Genomic DNA, 20,425 nt, shown 5'->3' with positions numbered 1-20,425 from the left:
ATAACCATGCAGAAAAAAGTGGTGGTGGGTCCCCTGCATTGGCAGCTGGATGTCTTCATTAGTTGGTAACGGTTGTGAATTCTTTGCAAAAGGTCACTGACTGCTGTATCATTTTTGTACCTAATTATTTATGTTCTTTCTGAAGTTATCATGCCCCACAGTTACTCAGTTTAGAAAATGACAATAAAAACATGCTAAGAAATAAACAGCAGTTACTCTTCTAGAAGAGTTCTGGGGGCATTTTGTCCGCTGCCCTGCCTTGAAATATTAAGGCAATCAGCAAAGCTATTGTAGTTTGACTCTGACGTGCCACATGCGTTCCCCAGCGGGTACCATTCATTCCTCTGCTTGAACAAACCCTCTTTCATTCTTCATATGGAAACTTTTCTTATGGGTGAGTGCATATTCTTCAGTGGGGTACAGTAACACATGCACTAATTTAAAAAAAAAGGTAGCTTGATAACCAGCAGCAGTCTGTCTTTGGCACCACAAAGCTGTTTTTTGAACTCATCAAATTAGTCTGTGGGGAGCTTTAATATTACTGGCTCCCAGTTAAAACTGCCTTGGGTATCTCTGTGTTAGACTGCACACTGTAGACCGTACCCTGGTAGCAAATTGTCTTGCATACCATACTCCATACTCTGTGATTCCACCAAAGGATGCTGTAGAATCAGAAAGACTATGTGATAAGCAATCAATTAAATATCCTTATCAGTTAAAATTTTTTTATTAGCCCTTAAACTTTTTCTTTACAAATGCAGGGAAATAGCATGCTGTTCTTAGAATGGCACCTGTCTTATAAGCCATTAAGGAGCAGGGGAGAACACTGCACAGAAGATAATGCTCCTGGCATAAAAAACAATACCATAAGTAAATGTTTGAACTCTGCAATTTATTCTTGTTTCTAAATAGTCCTAAGGAATAGCTCAGTGAGGCTCCATTGTGAGAAAGGCTCAGCATGGTGATGCATACAACTCCCTTTTTGGCATGGAAATAATTAGCAAGATTCCATGACCACAATTACTCCCTACCTCAGTTCTCTTAGGTGAATCAAGCCTCAGAGGAGGAGCCTATCAAAGCAAACGCTGCTCGGTTGGGGTTGTTAAGATGGGAAAGAAAAGATTTGGATGCTAGCCTTGTTTAGGTACACACAAACTGCTAGGACCTTACTGGTAGGTATTAGGGCAAGGAAAGATTTGCTGTGCATGGAAAAGGAGCTGATAACCAAGCCCCATTAAGCTTTTCAAATTCAAATATTGAACAAAATCAAACGCTGCTAACTTCAGCTGGAGGAAAACTTCCTGCAGATGATAATGGTCCCTGAATTAGGTTCTGATTTTGCTGCCCTGATGCAAGGATAACTGATGTGTTATCTTTACCTGACCCTAAACTACAGATAGGAATACAGCGGTAGCAAATCTGGAGCCCCGTGGTCCCCATTTACATGTAGTTGCTCTTGCAACTACCCTTAGAGAATGCGCGAAGGGTTGAAAAAATAACACAGTCCATATTAAGAGGCAGACGGGAAATCATATGCAAGTAAAACTTTGAGCACTAGGGGCAATATATTCATTTCTCTGACAGACCAGCTTAATAATAGCACTAGGGGCCATATATTTTAAAAGCAGCTGCACCAGCCTTGCACAGGTTATGCTTGCAGTCCCGTCCCTTTGCGTATGCAAGGGCACAATTACATGCCATACAATGCATTTTGGATTTGCACAACTGAGCAGTCCTACGCATGTATCTGGAAAGCTAGCCTTCACGTGGAAATTGCTTGCACATTGCAGTCATTTTATATTTAAAAGTGGTCACATACACACACATGCACAAAAGAACTGCTTCAGCATGCCATCAGTGCTCATTACAGGGTATTGTGTCCATTGGCACAGATGGAAAACCTGTGAGGGTACGTCAGCATATTAATTTTCAAGAACCAAAGGCTGTGAATTCAAAATCGGGGTTTGGCCACTGGAAAGGATTTGAAAAGGCAGTGTTTACACTGTGATTTCAGTGTGCAGTGTTTCCAGTGCACACTGAGATGTCAGGTATGTCTGCAGCCTGTTGCACTATGTCCAGCAAATGAAAACTGGGGTCTGTTTCAGTCCTGCACACTGACCTAAAGCATCCTGACTAATCCTTCAGCAATAGGGTTTGTCACAAATAACTCATTTGGCACTCCTGCGTTTTGGATGGATTTGTTAATAAGTTGGTTTCTTTTAAGAAACGGGTATAATCTTTTTCTTTTATTGAAGACAACTAACCAACAAATCCAAATGATCATTCGTTAACACGGTGAGGGTCAAATCCGCTAGCAGTAATTGGAAAATAGTTCTTGATCCATGGCAACTTAATGATAAAGCAATTTTTCCGGCACACAGAACAAGTAATTATGACAATTTCTACTATATAGGCAGAAAACAAAAGAAAATACCTTTGCATTTCAAGGACATATTGCTTGTCCTTCCTTTGATGCAAGACTTCAGAAAGGATCTTGCTTCGATGTCTGTAGATAACGTGCAGCAGCGTCTGCTTTCGGTTTACTTTCTAACAAACTTCTAGAGCTGTAAAATGGAAAATAGAGGAAGATGAGGACAGGCAAACAAAAAACAATGCAGCCAGCAATGTATTTTTCGGCAGAACCTGGGATGGCTACATTTAACCTATGTATCTTTCGCAGGAGGAATTGGGTGCCTTGGCCGTGACAGAGGACAGACACGGAAATGTCTTGATGCGGTGGAGATCTATAACCCTGATGGCGACTTTTGGCGGGATGGCCCTCCCATGCCTTCTCCCCTCCTCTCCTTACGAACAAACTCCACCAGCGCAGGCTCTGTGGAAGGGAAGCTGTACCTCTGTGGAGGATTTCGTGGAGCAGGTACTAAACTGAATCTGACATTCCCTACGTAGCCGAAATCAGTTTCACTGTGCACAGACTGACCTGCTGACCAACCACCCCGATCAGGTGGCACTGGCATGCCCTGGAACCACAGGGCTGATTCAGCCCTTTGGACTGCCAACTCCTAATGTCAATATGAAATGTGTTCTGTTTGCCCTTTGCTTTTTTCCTTAACGAAACATGAAAAATTAAGGATGTTTCCGATCTGTGCTAAGCCTGCCCAAATCTACAGCCTCCGTAGAATTTTTCAGGATTTCTTTCCAGAGCTACTGGGATCAGGAGCTGAATGTGTTATGGACATTAAAGAACTCGGGCATATTTGTTTAAGATTAAGGCACTATCTATCTGTCCTTAGCCAAGCTATCTGGCTCTGCCTGTTTACTTATATGCATTTCATAATCATTGTTGAAAAAGCTTGTGTGTTTAATGAGTACTCTAGGTAGTGAACTGAGATACAAAGAGACTAAAATTCCAGATCTGGTGATTTTAAGTAATCCTGGGCCCCTTTCTTTTAAGTTGCCTTCCTTCAAACTGTGCTTAGCTCTATCTAAATCTCCAATACTGCTAACCATTTTTTTTTTTCTTTATAAATGCAAGGACTCTCAAAACATGCACACTTAAACTCTTCTGCTACGTACAGCTGCTACCCCAATTTCCTTTCTAGGAGAAAGCGGTAATACAGATGCATTACCCACCACGGATCAATGCCATGCCAGGCTCACTGCTGCCCAGGAACGGGCACGTGGTATCCCTGGGTGAGGTGTCCTTCCCCTTACACTGACTCCAGTTGCATTGACTTTTACTTGTATAACAAACCCTAAACCTAAAGGTGCCGTTGGCTTAGAACAATGATTTTCACCAGCTCGTTCACCACTTGCCTTCTCCTCCCTCCATTTGCTACTGTTTGACAAAGCTGCTTCCTGAGAACCATTGTACGACAGCTCCCGAACAGGCATGTTCTCGTGTCATCTGTGATGGAAGTTCTGTGACCTCAGAGCAATTATGGTTATGATACACCACCGTGTTTCCATAGCAGACACTGGGCCGTGGTATTTGTCTTTTTTACAGTGGTGTTACGGAAAAGCCTAGAGGTCGTGGGTACAAATCTCAAAAGGCTGATCATGGGAAGTAGTTGAGTCACCACCCCTGGAGGCAGCTAAGAGACATGTAGATGTGGTGGGCTTGGCAGTGCTGCGCTAATGGTTGGGCTCAATGATCTTAAAGGTCTTTTCCATCCTAAATGATTCTGTGATCATTTGCACTGGCAAATGAAGTAATTTCATTCAAGATGACTAACAGATTAGTACGAGATTTTCTGAATAAGGTAGCTTCAGAGCCATAAAATCATTCTTTGTACAATACCACTACGTTCTGTCACTGAGTCATGCATAAAGACTTGTAACAGCAGGAGAGACTGAAAATCCCCCCGTGGATTTCAAGACGGCCACCTTTTGTATGTATAATGCCAGCTCAATGGGGTCCTGATTCCTGACTGTACTATTGCAATCTATATAATTATGTATAGAAATCCCCTGCGCTAAAACTGTTAAATTGGAAAACAAGAAGTCAAAGTTAGAAAATGCCAGTTTTGCAGTTACCTGTGCCATATGAATTCTTCCCCCCTACGCGTGCATTTTGTATGCCAGTGAAGAAACAGTATGTGATTCTGCTGCTAGATATTAGGATGTCTGTTAAAAAGGGAGCCAAAATGAGATTTTCACTGTCCACTGTAAATCATACGTATCCACGTGTCCGAGGGGTTGAGAGGAAGCTGTGCCTTAAAGACAGGCACCTTAATGTGACTTTCAAGTTATTAATGAAAAGGGGATTTCTAAATCTTCATAACAACAACTTGTAGCTACCACCATCAAGGAAAAGCAGGGTGGAGTCCATACGCTGAACCCCAGTGGGTTCTCTGGCTGGCCCCTCGCCCTGGCCCTGGCCTCTCCACGTGCTGGGAAGAGCTTTTGCCTGATCTGCTCTTTGGGGGTGAAGGGTGGAGGGACAGAGGGTTATTACTGTCATATGGGAACTTGGAGAGCGTGGCTCGACACTGCTCTTTCACAATGAGAGCTGCTTGGCAGCTTCAAGATATCCACAGAACAGCGTCTGCTGCTGCTGCTTTAGTAGCAGATAGGGTTATTTTAGATTTTGCTTGTTTGGTTTTAGTCTTTTGGGTTTCTTGGCATGCCACTTTGGTTTTTGTGAGGGATGCAACCAAGAGAGGATATTCCAATTTTACAAAACATTGTAATTTAGTTTCAACCAAGTGGAGTTTTTGGAACAAGCTAGAGGCACAGCTGTAGTCTCTGGGTTTTCTGCCTGCTGAACACTAAAGGGCTGCTGTGAACATTCAAGAGTGAGTGTGCTTCTCAAAAAAAAATGAAATTAAGCCAAAATCACTGCTGCAATGGAAAGTCTTAGCTGATCTATATAAGGGGTTGCAACCAACTCTGTATTCTATAGATCTGTCCCCAGCTTCCCAGCCTCAACTTGCCTTTGCATTCACTTAAACCCACTCTTTGGTCCAGCAGCATGAAAGTTGACTTACTAAGAGCATAGTTGCATCTTAATTTTACTCATATGTGCCATTCCCTGTAAGCACGGGTATTGACCTAAATGGCTAATTAAAGACCAGAGATGCTGTACACAAATATGAAGCTGAAAAGCAGCTGTCAACTGCTCAAAGGGCCTTAAATTAGGATGAAAAGATGAGGTCTGGCCAGCTACTATCTCTTCTGAGTCCCACATGAGACTTGAAGTTTTGTGATGGTGGGTTTCCCATCCCATATATATTGCCTCTCACGAATCCTTGTCTGCTCCAAGGGAGGACAAATGGTGCAGCCCTAAGAACATCCCCATGAGTGGAGGAAGAGAAATTGCAGCTACTTAGAGTCTCCAGAGGGAAATCAGCTTGGCCAGCTGAGAGTAGCAATGCAGAGCACAGTCTCTCTGAAGTATGAGTGCACTCCAGTCTGTCCGAGCTTCATCAAGAGAAAGCTTCCTCTGAACCACAAGGAATGCTGTTGAGTGTTGAGCTGCGTTGGTAAACAAAGCTCGTAAGGCTTCCTCTTCTGAGGCTTCCTCAATTTAGAAGCTTGCTCAAAGCCTGGCCACGAAAGGGGATTAATTTAGCTGAAGTTTAGACACTTATCTGGAGTGCCTACACTAAGACCTTGGTGACCCCAGGCTCTCTGCAGCACATGGAGAGGCACAGAAACTTCCAGAGGGAAATTCAGGACCTTGGTGCTTTAAATCTGCTCTGAAAGATCAGAAGGCAATTCAGAACCCTGAGGACCTCTCTTATCTCTTAATGCTCCATGTCTTGATCAGGATATGAAGGTTTCTAACCCGGCTTACCTAAAGCTAACACAACAGGAGCTTGGTGTCTGTGGTTAGATGTTACAAACCACTCTGAGACCTCTGTGTTGTATCACTAACTGACAGAGTTGTATGTTCTTATGATCATGATAAGTACCCAAAAAAATCACTTCTGCTTGTTTTGAATTTGTTTCCTTCTTAGCAAGACTTGTGAAACTTCATCTGTTTTCCAGCAGTTCATAAGAATTAGCTCATTTTCTACTAAAACTATTATGGCAAATAGGAACCACTGATCTTGACTCTGAGATCCAGCTCATGTAGTCTGTCATTTGTCAGCAATGCTATAGCATTCATCAAGATATTCAGAAATGTTTAAAATATTTAGTTTTCACAGAATCACAGAACGGTCGGGGTTGGAAGCGACCGCTGGAGCTGATCTAGTCCAGCCCCCTGCCAGAGCAGGTTCGCCCAGAGCAGGCTGCTCAGGGTCACAGCCTGGCAGGATTTGAATGTCTCGGAGAAGGAGACCCCGCAGCCTCCCTGGGCAGCCTGTGCCGGTGCTCGGTCACCCTCGGAGTGAAGAAGTTCTTCCTCGTGTCAGATGGAACTGCCTGTGTCTCAGCTTGTGCCCGCTGCCCCTTGCCCTGTCGCTGGGCACCACTGAAAAGAGCCCAGCCCCGTCCTCCTGACACCCACCCCTAAGATATTTGTAGACATTTTGTCCATTAGTTTATAGTTCTGCATAGAGTGAAAACACTAGCCATAGTATGAATACTCGGAAGGACTCGATGCACAGTAGCCAGCCAGCTTTCTGCTAATTAAAATATGTTGCTGCATTTACCACTAACTATGGATTTTAAAGCAGCCTTTGCAGCCTGACTGCACAATGTTCTTGTTGACATGTTTTATTTCCTTTGCCTTTACATAGGGCTAAAACCTGCCACCTGCGCAGGCTGACAGCTATTAACATCAGCTATTAACATGGCAGAAGCAGCCTCATTAGCATGCCTCACCAGAGGAGGTGGTAAGCAGCTCGTCAGGTATGCAGCATTACATGCTTATAAAATGCCTGCAGGATTGGGTTCCCTTTCTTTTTTACTGCTTCTAAATACTATAAATATTTTTTTCCAGTGAAAATAATGAAGGCAGGAGCGTGTGCCTGCTTGCTAGGACTGTGTCATCTGCTGTCACTGTCAGCTTGCGGGGGCACGTGTGCGTTGTCTTAGCGTTACTGCTGCACAAATACAGATCCTGTAGCCTGCTTCTGGGGGCTGGGGGTTGTAGCTTTAGTTTCAGGTTATAAACATTGGTCCAACTGCCTGTCTCACAGACTTGAATTAATAAATTCAAATCCAGAGTTGATTTATTTTTTTTTTAACTTGATGCATGCTGCCTTGTATCAGAAACGGTGTGGCCAGCAGGACCAGGGCAGTGACCGTCCCCCTGCACTCAGTGCTGGTGAGGCTGCAGCTTGAATCCTGGGTTCAGGTTTGTGAGACAGACACTGAGGGGCTGGAGCGTGTCCAGAGATGAGCCACAGAGCTGGGGAAGGGGCTGGAGCACCAGTTGTATGAGGAGCTGCTGCGGGAACTGGGGTTGTTCAGCTAGGAGAGGAGGCTCAGGGGGGACCTTATCACTCTCTACAACTGCCTGAAAGGAGGCTGGGATGGAGTGGTGGTCTCTTCTCCCAGGTAACGAGTGATAGGATGAGAGGAAATGGCCTCAAGTTGTGCCAGGGGAGGTTTAGATTGGCTATTCGGAAAGATTCCTTCACCAAAAGGGTTGTCAAGCACTGGAACAGGCTGCCCAGGGAGGTGGTGGAGTCACCACCCCTGCAGGTATTTAAAAGACATGTAGATGTGGCACCTGGGGACATGGTTAGTGGTGGGCTTGGCAGTGCGAGGTTATCAAGATTATCGGTTGGAGTCAATTATCTTAAAGGACTTTTCCAACCTAAACAATTCTATGATTTTAATTAGAATGCCACCTTTACTGCACACTCAAGTGAGACGGGCTGATGTGCAAAGTGAAGGAGCAACCACTCCAATGCAAATAATAAAATGTTAATGGGTCTGCTATTAGCAGTACATTTCACTTAAAAGGTCTTATGATTTCATCAGCTAATGGACTTGACATGGAACTTTCTCTGAATTAGCAGTTTTGCTGTGTCCCTCCAATGCAGATGATAGCAGAGAAGATAAATGTACTGCTTCCCAACCATGTATGTTGAAAAATACTGTAATGTGTTTAGCATGATGTGCGGGACCAGTGCTGATCAACCCAGTTCTGTTATTTATTTAATAATATCAAGTAGAAATTAATTTTTTACTTAAGTGGTGTTACAGTCAGAGGAAGGGGAAAGGGAATAATTATCTATGAACTGGGCATGTCGGAATTGCAATTTTGTATTTGCAACTGTTAGCCAAGATAGGCAATAGTGACACTGAGTCCTGCTAGCTGTGTAATTTTGATTCTACAAAAAAAAAAAAAAAAAAATAAAAAAAGACATATACTTACCCTAGATTCATTTTCTGGCCTCTTCTTCCTCATTTACATAAATTGCAAACCATACATTGGAATAGAAGTGGCGCTGCTTGCTGCAGTGCAGAACTGTGTAGTAATTACTGTATTCCAGCTGAGCTAATGAGTTTGTATCTGCACGCCATCCTCTCCTGACAGTGGACTAGCTTAATAGTTATTTATTTTGACTAATCTCCCATAAAGGCCATTCCCCCTAGTCTCCTCCATTATGTGATTTAGATGGAGAATCGTTCTAGTGCTTGTTTTTTTATTATAGTGGTTATGGAACATTACTGGAATCAAATTAAATTTAGACATATTAAGGAGTCTGGCACAGTAAATACTGCACTTGTGAAGTTTGGGGGTTGAGGGACAGGAACAAAACCTGTTTCTCCAGCACCTTCCCATGTTCCCAGCTAAATAAAGCAGAGGGGCAAACCCCAGGCTGCCTATCTGCAGCACTGTTTGTTTCCCTCAGTTCGAATTTACTGGGCAGCGATGAATAATTAAAGTTCTCCTGCCCACAGTTGTTACCATTTGAATAAATATTCCCACCAATGGAAGGGATTCAGGTTCCCTGCGTTTTGTTCAGCATAGAAATCTGCTCTTGGCCGCCCACCGTGCCGCAGGCACTGCCGCATCTCTCCAGCCTGCATGCCGAGTCCACCCCGAAAGATGCTGTTTGACCTTTTGCCTAATTCTTCCCCAGCACCGGTGTGAGCTGCCAGGCTGCTGCCGGGGACTGGTGGGTGGGAGAGACCCCCTCAGCTTGCTGCCTTCCCGGGGAGGGCTGCTCGTTTGCCCCCTGCTCGTTAGCTAGAAACTCACCACCGTAAATAAGGCCAGCACAGGTCAGGGGAATTGCTGGGCAGCAGCACCTGCTCATTTCAGATCTAAATTTGACCCAGTCTCTGACAGCCCGGTGTTAGTAATTCAGTCCTGCTTCTTGCTAAGCCTCATTTATAGTTTATAAAGGGTTAATGAATGATTAATAGATATTTTAATGCATTTTAATTAATTGCTGAAGAGGTCAATAGGTTGTTTAGAAACATGGCTTGTAGCCATGTATGACATCTTCTATTGTGTTCATAACTGCCTGTCATGCATACAGTCTAAACACGCTTTATATCCTCTATTAATAATGTATTAACCCATTGTAAGGCATTTAGAAACAGATTCACAGGATGGTCTGAGACCAGTAATTCTTATTCTGATCTTGCAGTTTTCACTCGTACGAATGGCGCCTTGACTTCGAGAGCACTGCTCCTGCTGCCGCTGTAAGCTGTGATCCTGCCATCGCTGGCAGCGCAAGCAGGACCAGCACTTGTAAGATTAGTGTCTGAAAGAGGCCTTGCCTATGAACAACAGGCAAAATCTGGAAAGGTTTTAAAAGCTGAAGTAGCTGGATCAATCCCAAGAAAAAGAGTTGAAGCAACTGATTTAGAAGTTTCTTCCTGTAGACTATCCCATTCTTTATATTACAGACATATTTTAAATATATATTGATTTGTGAGGGAATGGGTGGCTCATGAAACTATGGTCCTGATGAATTACACAGCAGAGCAAGAGGATAGAGGTCCTGTCTATGAGAGCGAATATCTTACCTTACTCCACGCAGGTGCTCTGAAAACAGTAAGCTGCCACAGTTGTAAATTCAAGCCCCAACCTGCCTCCCAGCTTTTGCTGTGTCTGGTGGGATACGCTGCTTTGATACTTAACGTCACGAAGGCTGGCCAGCATGTTAAACAGCCAAGCCAGGTTCCCTCTCCTGTGTATTCTCTGCCTGCTCCTGCCCACAGGCATAGATGATGGATGTACTTGACCCCACAAGGGGTGTTGGCTGTGTTACGCTAGCAAGGCTGGTGGAGTTAGGGGGCAGCTCGCATACGCAAATGGGATTGAAGGCCACCGACTTGATGAACTTATTCTTTTTTCTACTGCAAATGAGGAGCCAGGACATCTGGTGGTAATGATCTAAATGCACTTTTATCCCATTGCAACACAAACGTGAATTCCCAAGTCACCTAACTCCACATCACGTAATTATGAAAGCAGCTATTAGTGGCCAGGAAGATAAGTAGCAGAGGCTAGTCCCATATGTTTAAAATCATCTTCTGGTCTCTGGTACAACAGCTAACGGCATGCAAAACCAGGTACAAACCAGCACTGGAGGCTGAACTGCTTCAAGGCAGCTTTGGGGTGGTGGATAGGTGACGAGAACAGGGGAAACCAGTGAAACACCTGAGTAAACGTTTGGGGGACTGCTGGGGAGCTGGCAAGCACTTTGTGATGTTCAAGTGCTTTTTTCCATGGAAAGAGCAGAGTAGGAAAATAACAGTTTAATCACTACAGGTTTGATGTCTTCTATAAATTGATTTACGGTGAAAGAAGATAGAGCACAGAGCACATTAGGAAACTGCAAACTGGAAAGGAAAAGGTGCTGTGACAGCCTCAGAATGGACATCAGCAGGAGCTCAGGCAAGTAGCCTGTGTGAGGATGTCCCAGGGCACAGAGCTCAAGGGCGAGGAGAGGTGTGACACAGGCTGCCTTCAACTGCTCAGTGTGGTTCTGTGCTAAGGCGCGTGTCCCTGCTCTGGATACGCTTGCTCGGGTGCTGCTGGCAGTGTAACAGTATGTCACGGTAACTGCACCGCAGCTGGCAGGCAGGTGAGCTTGTCCAAAACTACTCTGGGTCTCTCTGCCCCGCACTGATGCGGAGGCATCAGAACTCACGACTTGGCACACGCTCTCACTACCTCTGTAACTCTGTTCCCTCATTCGTAAGATGGGGGCAAACTTATCAGGTGATGTCAATGGGCTGATACAAAATAATGAAATATTAACCCCATTTCAGGAAACTTGCCGTAGATTCAACTCCAGTGAACTAAAATTCAGCACAAATTTCTTTTTTAGTTCAATGCTCTGGATGCTAACCAGGCTACAATAGACTGAGTTTATTTGTATTGGCTTACAAACATAATAGCTGCATGGTTAATAGTCCTGGATGACCTATAGATTTTCTACCTGTTAAGCATGTTGCTTAATTCTACATCTGCCTCTCTTCAACCCTCCCAAACCAAAATCTAATTGTATCTGAATGTTCAGTTCCAAATAGGAAAGAGAAAGCAAGGTCAAAAAAATCAAAAGTGGTAATAAATATTATATTCACATGGAAAGTTGTTCCTTCCCCCAACCTCCAAATCACAAATGGAATGCAGTTCAAAAAAAAAAAAAAAAAAAAAAAAGAGACAAAAAAGCAGATAAAATATTTATGTTGCCTGCAGTCATACTGGGGGGTTTTCCAAGAATGGTTTATCCTGATTTATGGTGAATCCTAAATCAAATGACATGAGAAAACTTACAGCATGAGATGAAGTCTGGCCATATTTAGTGCCTGAATCATAAACCTTTTAAAGAGGAAGCATGATTGTGTATATGGAGTGCAGGCAATCATTACTGAACATTAATATTTTTGTTGGTTTTTCTGCACATGCAAAGAAAAATTTCATATGAAAAATTTTGCGGGGAAGCGTTTTCTTTACAGACCAGAATATAAAAAAATTTAAAGATTAAACTCATTTTGCTGTCATACTACTATACTTGCATATATGGAATACAATTTTAGCATTTATAAACTAAACATTTTCCGGTATAACTCAAGTTCTTTCAGTGGGAAAAGATAAGCTTGTAGGCTCAGTGTTACCCTTCAGCCCGCAGTTGTACATCAAAAAGGCACGCGTAACTATACCGAAAGAGCTCTGACTTCCTTTTAACATACCACAGTTTCTCGTGGGGATAAATTTATGCTGGAATTAATGTTCCCTGGGCTGGTTTAGCCTTTTTCCTTTCCTGAATAAGAATACACCATACTGCTATAAACACTGTTTTACTGCTGGAAAAAGATCTGCATTAGGGTTAGGTTTGTACTACCTGAATAAAGTGGTTTAACTCCTATGCAGAAAAACATAGTGTAAAAAAAGTTTCCTAAACCTTCTCACGGTTAAACAAGAATGTGCAGAAAATTACTGCCTCATTTAGTGGAATAAATGAAATCATTTGGAAAGGAGTGAAATCCTTTCATTAGGTAAGGTGGTTGTCTGGTAAGTGATGCAGAATAATGCTATGTATGACAGGGAGTTCTGTGGGGTGGCTTTTTAAGCAGGTAATCTGTGTAATACAGCCAGTTGCTTTTTGCTTTTTTTAGACATCACATTCTTCTCCTGTAAGCAAAATTGGCTGCTAAGATATTGCCTTAAAAAAAAATAAAATTGTAATTAAATAAGGGGAACCAATGAGGCAGAATCTGGAATTTATCTGCACCTTCAACCTTAAAACTGTTTATTGGGATTAAAGCCCAAATCCAGCATTACAGATTATACCCTGTAATCAAAGGTGCTATTCTCTTTGAAAAACATTACCTTTTCTGTTGTCTTAACCAAGAAAAAAAAAAAAAAAAAAGCTTAAGAGTTGAGGTGTTTTCACTTGTTTCTATTTTAAAAAGAAAGGGGAGATGTAACTTTTTTTCTGAGCTATGACTGTATTTTGAGCTGTGCTTTTCCTCACATGAACTTTCTCATCCAAAGGGTGCTGCTTCCTTCCATATTAAGCAAGATAAGACCAGAGAAATGATTGCTTCCCTTATTCCAACAACATACTCTCTTTATCTCCCAAGGGTTAAGAGTTAACTAACACTCATGGACTGGAAAGCAGAATTTGTAGAGTGGAACAAAACCAGTTACAACATCCCACAGAAAAGGGAAGCAAGGGACACTAAAGGTTGTGAGTCACCAGGGCCAGGAAAAAGCACAGCAAGGCTTGCAAGGAAGGGTTGCTGAATCTGCCTTTGATGTTTTAATTATGATTTTTTTTTTTCCTGAAGTGTTGCAATCACCCACAGAGTATCTCAGTTCCAGTGTCTGATTTTTTTCCTCTGATTGTCTCATTTGTGTCATCATCCATGCCAAAGAAAATCCAGGCATAAAAATTTATTGCATAAAGGGGATGATCTAATAATAAATACAAGGACTGGAGCCTCCCATGTCACAGCTTAGGTCTGTTTGCAGCTCTGTATTTGCCTCTTAGGAAAAACCTGTTCACTCTTGCAGGGTTATAGAGAAATGAGCTCTCTTTGCTGGTACTGGCAAGTTATTTGCTTGCAGTCTGTCAGTCATGCCTTCTTTCTTCACATATAACTGGGGGTTTTAGCAGTTTGCTGTCTTCTCTCTTGGATGGGTACAGCCTTCCTGTGTATTATTATTGTTATTATTCTCCTTTAATATCCAGGTTCAATAAGCAAACCATCGTGACTATTTCTCTTTCTGTGAGCAGCAGAACAAGGACTATTCAGATGAGGCTAAATCCTGAAATCTTGCCCGCATTTTACTCAAGCGAGCTCCTAGAGATCTCTAAAAGTCCCAGAGGTCTGGATTCGGACCAACAAAAATTACGCCACAATCAATCGTGACACAACTGAGGGGAAAATGAGTACAGGCTGTGGACTGTGGGGTAGAAACACTGCGCAGCACCCCTTTGTCAGGTGGGAGGGGGGACAGAGATGGTGAGTGGCTTCCTTAGATAAACATGGCAAAAATGTGCAGAGATTTCCATAAAGCTGAGACGTCCCCAACTCCCGTGTATGTGCAGGACCTGCAGTAAAGAGCACTGCTCTGAATCAGCTCAGCAAGGAAACTGATCGTGGGAGAGGAAGAAGTCTTGTTTCCATCTGACTTCCCCACATCCCGAAGCTACTTGTAGAGGAGCCCTAGGGGTGTTTTAAATCCCATGACACTACATCATCATAATAGCAACACCAATTTTGCATGGAACCTAACCCATGACTGAACTGTCTTGGGGTTAGTAAACCCCCAGGGTTGCTGTTCTCTGGAGGAATATGTGCTCTGTGTTTCCAACATGAGAAGCAATATACACCTCTGTATGCTCTTCTGTATTTCACTTTTCCCTTTCTTCAATCCTTTGCTGTCAGTTCCTCAGAAGGGCAGTGTCCGAGCGACGAGATGCAGTCAATAGATGTGAAGGATAGGGTTGGTTGTTGTTGTTGTTGGCTTGATTATTTCCACCACCACCGCCCTTAGAAAAAAAGGCTTTCTAGAAGGGATAGCTGAATAGCGACCTCAGCCTGGACCCTCTAAGTTTAGCCTCTCACCATTCTTTTAAGACACAATAAAATAGTGTTGAGTATTTAACATGTCTTGCTATGATGGTTCTTACCCTGGCACCAGTGATGTGTCTGTGCTTGGAAATCTCTGAGAACTGGCTCCTAATACATTTATCCGGCAATTCATCAGGAGGAAGCTGACAGCAAAGAATGTGCATGTCCTCAGCTCAAAGTAAGAAAAGTTTAGACTATGGTTACTTGCTGCGAGAAAGCAACTTTAAGACAAAAAAGTGAGCAGACATGAAAGACACTTTTTATTTTTAGGAGAGAAGTTGGCTTTTAGTCACAATTGCTGGAGAATGCAGTACTTAAGTTAGCAAAGAAAGGTTTTGTGTCCTTGTAAGAAATTTAATATAGCTCTGCTGTTGACAACTATGGTTCTCTGCTGCGTGGTGATTCTTACATTTTTTGTTAATCTCAGTAAAAAGCTTCTTGTCTTGAGACTGGCTGTGATTTAATAGCTTTCTTCTAACCTGACTGCTCATGACAAATTCCTCAGCACTTCAGAACAGCTAAAGTACATATTAAGCCCTGGAGGTTTCTTTCTGTCTTTCTCCCCAAATTACAGGATGTCCAGACTTTGCACCCAGGAAAAGCCATGGCACTGGAGTGCTTCCAGGAGCCTGAGGACCGCATTTTCATCAGGGCAAAGAAAAGACAACATACTGCATGTAGGCACGCTCATTAACAATAGGCAATGCTCTGCCTCTGAAAGATGAACATCTGACAATTGATTGCACAGTGAAATGCCACCTGCATACTCATACCAAGATGGAACACTTGATGCTTTTGTCCCTGCAGCTGCACCTGGAGCCCAGACTGCGCGGACTGAATACACTGTGCAGCTCTCCATCTGCACTATTTCATTTGTTATACGTTGACAACTCGCATGCTTTTCGAACAGGGTAGCCGTTAGTGCCACAGAAATTACCTTTTCATCGCTGCCTTACAGAAGGGTCATAATAACTGCACAAACCTCTTTGATCCTGTTTGACTTGACTTGACTCCTGATGCCTGCTGTCGTTGCTTCTGTTTTTCAGCTCGTCACGAAGTTATCACCAAAGAGATCCTCGAACTGGATACATGGGAGAACCAGTGGAACGTGGTGGCCATCGACGTCCTCATGCACGACAGCTATGATGTTTGTCTTGTTGCTAGGCTGAACCCGCGGGATCTTATCCCTCCTCCCCCGGATTTAGTGGACCAATAGAAGTTCAGTGACTCTCAGTGCTTCCAGATTCTGCAGAAATGGAAAAATTTGGAGAGACAAATGCTGCATTGCCTCTGGATGACAACTGAGTCCCACAGAGAGGAGCCAGCAACACATGCTTTAGGACAGAACTGCCTTTGAGCTGTGCTTCTCAGATGATGCTTACTTTGCTAGTACTGGTGCTCAGGACTTCTGCAATCGAAAGTCGAGGTCGCCCAGCATTTGTGTGTGGCTCTTCGCCTTCCATCTGGCTGTGCAAGCTCCAGTGCTGGGTGCAGCCTGGGCTTCTGGGAGCCTTTGCCTCACAGGCACAGTGGCAGCCGGGGGCTCATTTCACTGCACAGCATGACATATGGAGGAAAGCTCTAGCCAGGGAAATCCCTCCTTTGCTGTTTTCCTCGCCTGGTTCTACTAAGCTACCAAGGAGGCTAAGAAATATGTTAAGTCAGCTGATGAAAACCAGTCCAGCTGTACCAAAAGGCCAGGCTGTACTTAACTGATACAGAAGAAAAACAGAGAAGAGCCTTTGCTTGTTTTTAAAAAAACAAAACAAAACAAAAAACATTAGCCAAGGTTCATTACCCAGGTACACCAGCTACTGCAAACTTTATCTAACCCACAGACAGGACAGTTCCCATCTTTGCCAACCAAGCTGAGCCTGTGCTAGTAGAAAACTAGTCTTTTGGCAACAAGTCACGAGTGAGCCTTTCAGCAGAGGTAGTAGGCAGTGTGTAACCAGGACAAGAAGAATCCTAAATTTTCACATAGATCCTATCAGTTACAAGGTCTGGTGTGACCAGAGCCTTAAAGCTCAGTTAGAAATCCCTCTTGCTTTGAGAGATGGGGAAGGGAATTTAAAATAAAAAACAATAAATGAGACCAGTGTTATCTGCGTATCAGCTCTGCAGCTACAGGGAAAAAGGATAGGTGTGCGAATTGATAAATGTTTATGTAACAGTAGCTGTTTTTATAGAAGTGGCTTTATTGAGGTAGCATAAAGTAAATTCTCTACCAACAGAATTGGCTATAATCACAGGGAAGAGAATTAATTCGGTGTTTCTTAAGGCAGTGTTAGCTTTTATAAGGCTTGAAGACAGGAGGCTAGAGAGAAAGTTGTTACCAATACTGCTATCCCGTTTGAATTACCAATAACTATTCGTCGGTTCTCTGGTGCCTAACTTGTAGTGTATCTCCCTGCCACTGCCTGGGCAGCATGGACAAGAGAACTGGAAAGCTCCGTTGTGCTCTTGGGCCACAACTGCAAATGGTAGTACACTGCACTGCAGAGTGAATGTCAGAGGCAAACACTTAAGAGTAAACTATGAAACAGAACAAAAATTATCATTGTCATCAAGAAGTTGCTTTGATGGCTACAAAAGCAGCGACAAAACTGGAAGGAAATAATGGGCAAAGAAATGAGGGAATCTGTCACTTAGTTCTTCCATAGTCACTTGCAGGATCTGCACTTCAAAGCATCCCCATTTTCCTTTTCAATCGTGTTTTAGGCTGAAAAAATGCCAGCTGTTGTTTTTGTTGGGTTTTGGGGGTTTTTTTTGCCTGTAATTCTTACGGCAGAGAGAGACAGAGAGGATAACCCAGAAGCCCTTTGCCGATTCTGACTTTTCTGATTCATGTACTATTCTCTAAAATATCCAGTGGGAAAATTAATCTGTCATATAAAAACAATTAGCAGGAAGGTCACTAAAGTTTACTTGATAGCTATAGCAGGACACTGAGGACTGCTCAGACAATAAGGGAGCTGGTGGAGGGGAAACTAAGGAAAGCATGTAGTGAAGGAGTAAACCTGTGAGCCTTACAGCTAATCCCTTGTCTCCCTTTGTTTCACAGCCTAAAGACATACTCTTGTGCTTGTATCATTTCTATATCATCCATTCTTTTTTATTTCCTTTGTTCACATGTCAGTCATCCTCTGTCTAGAATGGAGTTGCAACAAGCATGAACTTCAGTGGTACAAACCAGCAACCAGTTCCTAAAGTCTTAACCACCTTGGTCGCTAAAAGCAGTTGTAGGTATAAAATCAAGGAGGCAAACTCTGCTTTAATGTGTTTTTAAACAAAATCAGTAGAAAGTTCTTCCAATTAACCATCCAATATTGGCAACTTTTTTTTTAACTTTCATTGTTACCGCAAAGTCAAGGTAATCTTGTTCTAATGTCTCTACAGAGCTCTCAAGGCAGCTGGAAGCAATGCTCTTGAGCATCAGTTAAGTGTTTCCTTGTGAAACTCCAAATTCTGCAACTACATCTACCAATTTTGCTTCTTTCACCTTTTTTGTTTTAAGGATGAATTTTTTAAAGGGTACTTTTTGTCTTTGGTCTCTGCTCTGAGGTCTATTCCTGACAATTCAAATCCTCTTGTGGTTTAAAGCCTGAATTAATCTACTGGATTTCACTCTCTGAAAGTCAGTCTGCTTGGAATATTTCAAGGAGAGAAGGGAGACTTTTGCAGGCTTTCATTAGTTATATTTGAAAATGTATAACACAGCTGAGACTCTGCTATTAAACTTTTATTCCAGTAGTGAGCTGGCTGTTTCTTTCCCTCTTCGTACGTTTTGCTTTTTAGGTTGATACTTAATAAGCTGGATGGAAAGGAAGTACGTACTCTGAGGTCTGTTTTGATAACTGAAGAGAGTAATTGCATATGTGTTATATACTGGCTTTGCAATCAGCTAGTTCGAGCTGTAGTGGGCAGTCAACAGGTTTTATTCCGTGCGCCCCTGGCAAGGGACCTGCCCTAGCATGCACCAAGCACTGAGCTCCCCACTGCCCCCAGGGTCTGACTGTTAGTGGGGACTCGTGTGTGTCCGTGTCTCTGTCTCTGCCCAGGTCGGAATGTCTAGCACTACATACCAGGCAGGGAATTGTTTTCTTCTGGATTAAATATCTAGAATGGGGGCACTAACTTCTTGATTTTGTGTGGGCCCCAGGTAGTTCATGGTTTGCCCTTGGGGCAACTATAATTTCTAAACCAATACTTGGAAAAAGAGAGCGTGACTGAGGAAGGAAGGAAGAAGCAGAAAGCATGCTTATTGAGATCTCGGCCAAAATCCTTCTGAGAGTATATGAGTACTGCATGTCTGATACATCCATGGCTAGTCTCAAATTTCTGGGAAAGTCCTTAAGAGTCTTAATTTCTTCTATTACAAATCCTGATGAAAAAAAAAATAAAATTACAGAATGCACATTCTCCAGGCTTTTGAGTTTCACTGAAATCATAGTTTACTTCGCCCCTTTCCCTCTGAGCCTTAGTTAGCTGAACATTTAATCAAGGCTGTCTTGACATCATCCATAATTCTAAAATGCAAACAAAGCAGTGCTGGCAAGCTACCGACTATTTAAATGAATGGGGGATTATTAAGCAAAGGCATACCCTTTGATGTCGCTTGAAACATCGAAGTACATCACTAGTTGCCAAATATGAAGAAAAATGTTGGAGAGGTAGCTGGTCACGTGGCACCCCGGGAGTAAAGCAAAAAATTAAATGCTATAAAAAGCTAATTGAAGCTCTACATTTTTATCCCCAGCTAATGTTTTAATTTGAAATTGTTCAAGTATAACTGATTTCATAAGGATCCCTGTAGCGCTCTCATCTCTGTTTTCATAATATGTGGTCACAGGAACTGCCTGCATACGCATCTGACTACCCGCCCTCACATACCAGTACTGCAACCGCCTGTGGCTCAGCCCCTGCCCATGCCAGGCAAAAACGTACATTTGTATGTGTGCAATATTGAAATTTATGGGGCAGCTTCTGTATCATGTTCCAGCCGTATTATGCCACTCGGGAAGCCTTGATTTGCCAACAGAAAATTGTCATGGTGCACACAGAGCTGTGAGCTCCGCTACTAGCAAATATGGTCCAGGTAAGAGGCTGAGGGAACATCAAAACCAAGGGACTGGCAACAGAGGTAAGAGGTGGGCGCTCCCAGAATGTTACGACAGGCAGCAGAGCCAAGGTGAGCTGGAATGACCCTCCCCAACTCTTCACAGGGGAGGGTTCAGATGTAAAAGGATTTGGCCCTGGATCATTATCTTACATTTTTTTCCTGTACTTGAAATGTGTAATGAGATCCTTGATGACCTGAAAAACAATGGAAACGAGTGCTAGAATAATATATGTATTTTTAATGTTAAAACACATTCATATATTGTTTTTCTGCCAATCTGGAAAAAAGTGACATTCTTTTAATACACCGTTTACCTCATAATTGCTCTCTTAGCTACAGTGATGGTCTCTTTCACGAGCTGCTCTCCTAATGGATTATGTAGCACCTCTGAAA

At 43.0% G+C, this 20,425-nt stretch overlaps 1 protein-coding gene across 3 annotated transcripts in view; it reads left to right on the top strand.

Moving 5' to 3' along the window:
* KBTBD12 (kelch repeat and BTB domain containing 12) overlaps nucleotides 1-19,315 on the top strand; it is a 56,756-nt gene extending 37,441 nt beyond the window's left edge. For all 3 annotated transcript variants that reach the window (XM_080385407.1, XM_080385406.1, XM_080385405.1), the window contains 2 exons: nucleotides 2,681-2,878; nucleotides 15,957-19,315. In XM_080385407.1, coding sequence (XP_080241533.1) covers nucleotides 2,681-2,878; nucleotides 15,957-16,126 — 368 coding nt within the window. In that variant the 3' untranslated portion in view covers nucleotides 16,127-19,315. The remainder of the gene's footprint in view (nucleotides 1-2,680; nucleotides 2,879-15,956) is intronic.
* The last annotated feature ends 1,110 nt before the right edge of the window (nucleotides 19,316-20,425 follow it).

Source organism: Falco punctatus (genome assembly GCF_963210335.1).
Source record: "Falco punctatus genome assembly, chromosome: 4".
NCBI lineage: Eukaryota > Metazoa > Chordata > Aves > Falconiformes > Falconidae > Falco > Falco punctatus.
Note: the sequence above shows the minus strand (reverse complement) of the source record. Positions and strands in the feature narration are given on the sequence as shown.